The 5,191-nt window shown below is 36.2% G+C and overlaps 1 protein-coding gene across 1 annotated transcript; it reads left to right on the top strand.

The window, feature by feature from the left end:
* The first annotated feature begins 758 nt into the window (after positions 1–758).
* Positions 759–4,871, top strand: LOC143637174 (protein DETOXIFICATION 46, chloroplastic-like). The gene is made up of 14 exons (XM_077104624.1): positions 759–919; positions 1,368–1,462; positions 1,708–1,816; positions 1,987–2,042; positions 2,155–2,210; positions 2,295–2,433; positions 2,507–2,644; positions 2,729–2,797; positions 2,895–3,005; positions 3,103–3,231; positions 3,765–3,842; positions 4,158–4,229; positions 4,333–4,395; positions 4,551–4,871. Exons 1-14 carry the CDS (start codon positions 859–861, stop codon positions 4,650–4,652), a joined length of 1,278 nt encoding a protein of 425 aa, XP_076960739.1. The 5' UTR covers positions 759–858; the 3' UTR covers positions 4,653–4,871.
* Positions 4,872–5,191: the final 320 nt, after the last annotated feature.

Raw genomic sequence — 5,191 nt, 5'->3', positions numbered from 1 at the left:
TTTAAGTTGCATATTCCTTATAGTTTAATGAACATATTTATTATTAAATTATTAATGTAAGTCGAATACGCACCGAACATACACATGTGTCATCCATAAGAGCACTCACAACGCGTCACATCAAATTCTAATTTTTTCCACTAAACACAACAATTATTAATATTACATCACTTATGTTTAGAAGCAATCAATCTTGTAGACCAACGCAATCATCACCCCAGACACAGTGTGCGTTGGAACAAGTGCGACTTGGCTGGTTTTGACTTGCGAGAGGTCGACCTCTTTTGCGAGAGAGAATATTTCTTGTTTGAATTGGTTGGTTATGTTGTCAGGTAGGTTATATATGGCAGTACTGCTAATGTCAATATCGCACCACGTTTCAACCATCAATTCAATTCAATTCATCTTCTTTTGGTTATCTTTTCTTGTTGTTGTTGAATACAAATACACACAACAGAAACACCCATCAAAATCATGAACGCTGCTGCTAAAACCCTAATTCCACAGTGCCACTATAACTATAATTATTGCTGCCTGAAATCCAAACCCTTGCACTTGTATTGGCGCATTCAACCATCATCATCATCATCATCATCATCAGCTCATTATCCTCCGCTTCAGTTCCGAAGAAGAAACCGGTTAATTATTACTCATGCTAATAACCCTAACACTAACACAAACATAAACTACGGGACTATTACTACTGCGGCGGTTACTGATACTGAAGAGAATGAGGAGGTGGTAGTTGCTGCGAGTAGTAAGGTGGAGGATGATTTAAATGAGAGTCTGTGGGATCAGTTGCTGGACATTTTGAAGTTTTCTGGACCGGCTACGGGGCTGTGGCTGTGTGGACCCTTGATGAGTTTGATTGATACTGCTGTCATCGGCCAGTTCAGTTCCGTCGAATTAGCCGCTTTAGGTACTCACTCACTCAATTGTTCCTTTCCTTTTCTGTTTATTTATCTGCTTTCAGTATCTAGACTAGCAGCTACTCGATTGAACTAGCTGAGCTTTTTCCACTTCCAACTCTTGTTAAGCTTTACCTCTTTTTGACTTTTATGTGTTCATTTCACACTGCACAGCCGAGCTTCGCCTCCTTTAAGGTATTCTGTTTTTCTCAAAATAATTAATAAATAATAAAGGAGCCGAGTCCGAGCTTGACAAAACGTCTCCCGAACCAAGCTTGAGCCGAGATTGAGCTCTCATAAGTCAAAACGAGCTGAGCTCGAGCCTAGTTGAGCTCATTTACACCCCTATGATTCTATGAATATCCCAAAGGACCTGAATCTCACCTACTGAATTGTAAGGATTTTAGGGATATTGAGCGGAGTTATGGAGCTGATAGGGTTTTAATTAAATAATTGCAGGGCCGGGGACGGTGCTTTGTGATTATATGAGTTACGGATTCATGTTTCTTTCTGTAGCCACTTCAAATTTGGTCGCCACTTCACTAGCTAAGCAGGTTTATTGGATATGCCTATATTTAGTATTGATTCATGTTTCCAAAACTCCCTTTTTGTTTCTTTCTGGATTTTGGAAAGCATTATTGTATTTTGTGACAAGTTATGAGGGAAACTGCTGGATAATGCCATCAGATTTGAAGTGGTTTCTTATATCCTAGTTTGTACAAGACCATCACTGATATTAAAACTAGCTGTTGATAACTTAATAACCTTTGTTGAGTATTTGACTAGTCAATTTGTGCAGGATCAATCTGAGGTGCAGCATCAGATATCAACTTTGCTTTTTATGGGATTGACATCTGGTATAATGATGCTTTTGTTTACAAAATTCCGGGGAGAATGGGCACTCACCGGTAATAACAACTCTTTTGATTTTATTTCTCTTTCTATAACAATTCCTTTTCAACTAGACACTTGATACAAATAAATTTAGACTTAGCACATTAAGAGGTTCTTGATCTTGAAGCACAAATAAAACCATGACAATTTGAATTTGACCACTGAATCTGTCTATACATTTCAGCTTTTGCTGGAGCTAAGAATGCAGATATGTTATCAGCAGCAAACACATACATTCAGGTTCTTTGGAATCTACAAACCCTTTTTACATAGCAGTTGCTTGATACATATATATTTAAACTCAATTATTTCTATATTACATGATAACATTGTATTCTTTATATGGTAATAGATTCGAGGCTTAGCGTGGCCTGCAGTGCTCGTTGGATGGGTTGCTCAAAGTGCAAGGCAAACATAACATGTTTTTTTGAGTAACTGATGATTATTTTGGTAGAATCTTATAATAAAAAGTTATATTTCTTTTTTGAGCAGTCTTGGAATGAAGGATTCATGGGGACCTTTGAAGGCTCTGGCAGTTGCAAGTGTTATAAATGGCGTTGGTGATGTGGTACTCTGCTTAGTTTTAGACTATGGTATCGCTGGAGCAGCATGGGCAACAATGGTATCTCAGGTATGCTCAATAAAAATTGTTTCATCATGCCAAGTTGATTTTTTTTGTGTGTCACACTTTATACATATTGTAGGTGGTTGCAGGATTTATGATGATTGAATCTCTGAAAGATAAAGGGTATAATGGTTATTCCATTGCTGTTCCAACAGCTAATGAACTTTTACAGATTTTCCAGCTTGCTGCTCCAGTATTTATGATGATGATGTCAAAGGTTTGACCTTTACATATGATTGGCTGTTTTTATTGTTGGCAATCCGAGAAGAAGGTTCTTATATTATGCTGTTTGGTGTTTTAGGTGGCATTCTATTCTCTACTCATATACTTTGCTACATCAATGGGCACACATACCGTTGCTGCTCATCAGGTTATTTTGACTGATTGACTCTTAGACTCTTGTAAGGTTAAAATATACTATATGGTCAAATTAGGATTTGTGAGTGTGACAAGTTTAATATTTGTAGGTTCTTGTTCAAGTATACAAAATGTTCACTGTATTTGGTGAGCCTCTTTCTCAAACTGCACAATCATTTATGCCAGAGCTTATATATGGTGCTAAACGAAGTCTATTAAAGGTTAGTGATGTTACTATTGCAGTCATTTTAGCTTAATATTTTTAAATTTGTATATAATAATATCACAAATTTGTTGTGATTTGATGATGTCCCACAGGCAAGAACGCTGTTAAAGTCATTGGTGATAATTGGTGCATCTTGTGGTTTAATATTAGGTGTTGTTGGTACAATTATTCCCTGGTTATTTCCCAAAGTATTTTCCCCTGATCCTCTTGTCATAAAGGAGGTTAGTCCTGCCTTCCTTTTCCTTAATTTTTTTTTCATTTTTTTGTCACTATCTATTACATTATTAATCGCTACGGTTTTATGAAATAATTGAGCTACTTGTTTCTTGAATTTTTAGCCCTGCTTGCGGTGCGCACATATGATGTATATATGTGTGAACCCTCGGGTGGGCAAAAGTGAAATTGCACTAATTTTGACGTTATTTTACTAATCTCGTGAAAATAACGTTAAAAGTGACGGACGGTTAATCAGGCATCATGTAGTGGCGTTGATAGCTGAAAGATAAGGGTACATGCACCGATCAGCTGGTGTCCCGATGATTGAGTGCTATGTGCCTTATGTCCAAGGCTTGATGCAAAACTACTATCGAGCCGGGGGTCTCACCGGAAGCAGCCTCTCTATCCCTATGGGGTAGAGGTAAGGCTGCCTACATCTTACCCTCCTCAGACCCTACCATAGCTTTGCTATTGGTGGGATATACTGAGTACGATGATGATGTTTCTTGAATTTTACTGTTACCTTCTGTTAATGCAGATGCACAAAGTGTTACTTCCATACTTTATTGCTTTGTCTGTGACTGCAAGTACTCATAGCCTTGAAGGAACATTGTTGGTATGCTTATATTACCTTGAAATTTATAATTTTAATGCTTTGTTTATTTGAATATTAATCTTATTATCTCTCCGAATCTAGGAGTTACTTTTATAATGTAACATTTGAGAGTATAATATCACATATTCTTAAATCATTTTGTTGACCGTAGATATATGGGACTTTGATGTATGCTTAGGTTGGGTTGGGTTGGGTTGGATGGGTTGCAAAGTGAAGCAACTAATATTATTATTATTATTATTATTATTACTAATATCATTTTTTATTCTGATTTTGTAAAGAACTACAAATACTTACCGATTTTGACCTTTGCAGGCTGGGCGTGATTTGAGATTTGTTAGTATATCAATGACCACAATATTTACTTTTGGTGGTCTTCTCCTCATGGTAAGGAACTTGTTTTAATGACCATCAAATATTCCGAAAAGTAGAAAACATTATTGGTCAAAATCGATTATATCAATATCTTGTACTGCTCTCTTGCTTTCAGCTTTTTAGCAATTTAGGATATGGTTTGCCTGGCTGCTGGTGGACTTTAGCATTGTTCCAATGGGTAAACTTTTAACTTAAAACTACATATTAAGTAATTAACACTTGTACCTATTGCTTTAACTGTGATAAGGGTTCTATACTAATGCATTGAATTGGCCCTGTAACAATTGTTAAAATGTAAAACTCTTAACATCTTTTATTATCTGTGTTTTACAGTCTCGGTTTACTGTTGCTCTGCTACGTCTCACCTCGCCAAATGGCGTCCTTTACTCTGAGGACATGACTCGTTATGAGCTCCGGAAGGTCAGCGCAGCCTAGCATGAACCATAATTGGTATTTTTGAATCCCATTAACATCAGGGATGATACGAGTTTGTCTTTGCGATAGGCATGGTTATAGTATATCATCTGCTTCAATCAAACATTCAAGAACTTGTTATTCTTTTTATATTCAAGTCAAGTTTGCATAGCATGGAGCCCTTGAAGGCTCAAAACATGTTGTACTCGCCCATGTAATGCAAGTTGGTAATTTTTATTATCTTTTTACCAAGAATTTTATCAAATTTAATCTAAAAGATAATATTTGTTAATAATTAAGTTACTGACACACATCTTTACCATAAACTACCTATCACTGGATTCTTGCACCAAATAAATATGCATTATGTCTTCCTTTGGTAGTTAAACTATATTGGTTTTTAAAAACCCATTCATATTTTCACTCGCCTTTTATATAATTTATTAAGAACTATAATTTTCACAAGAGTTGGTGTATATTATATATATTTGAGAAAATGGACATTTGATTGGTCAAAGTCTCACCATTTTGTCCATCAGAATCGGCTCTCCCCTAAATCC

This window comes from Bidens hawaiensis, unplaced genomic scaffold, assembly GCF_021521415.1.
Source record: "Bidens hawaiensis isolate Kalapana, Puna unplaced genomic scaffold, B.hawaiensis_p1.1 tig00008141_1, whole genome shotgun sequence".
Taxonomy (NCBI): Eukaryota; Viridiplantae; Streptophyta; class Magnoliopsida; order Asterales; family Asteraceae; genus Bidens; species Bidens hawaiensis.
Note: the sequence above shows the minus strand (reverse complement) of the source record. Positions and strands in the feature narration are given on the sequence as shown.

Coding starts and splice junctions, on each gene's coding strand:
- LOC143637174 (XM_077104624.1), top strand. CDS start 859: ATGAGTTTGATTGATACTGCTGTCATCGGCCAGTTCAGTTCCGTCGAA. Junction 2,211..2,294: donor TGGGTTGCTCAAAGTGCAAG/GCAAACATAACA, acceptor TTTTTTGAGCAG/TCTTGGAATGAAGGATTCAT. Junction 4,396..4,550: donor CTTTAGCATTGTTCCAATGG/GTAAACTTTTAA, acceptor TGTGTTTTACAG/TCTCGGTTTACTGTTGCTCT.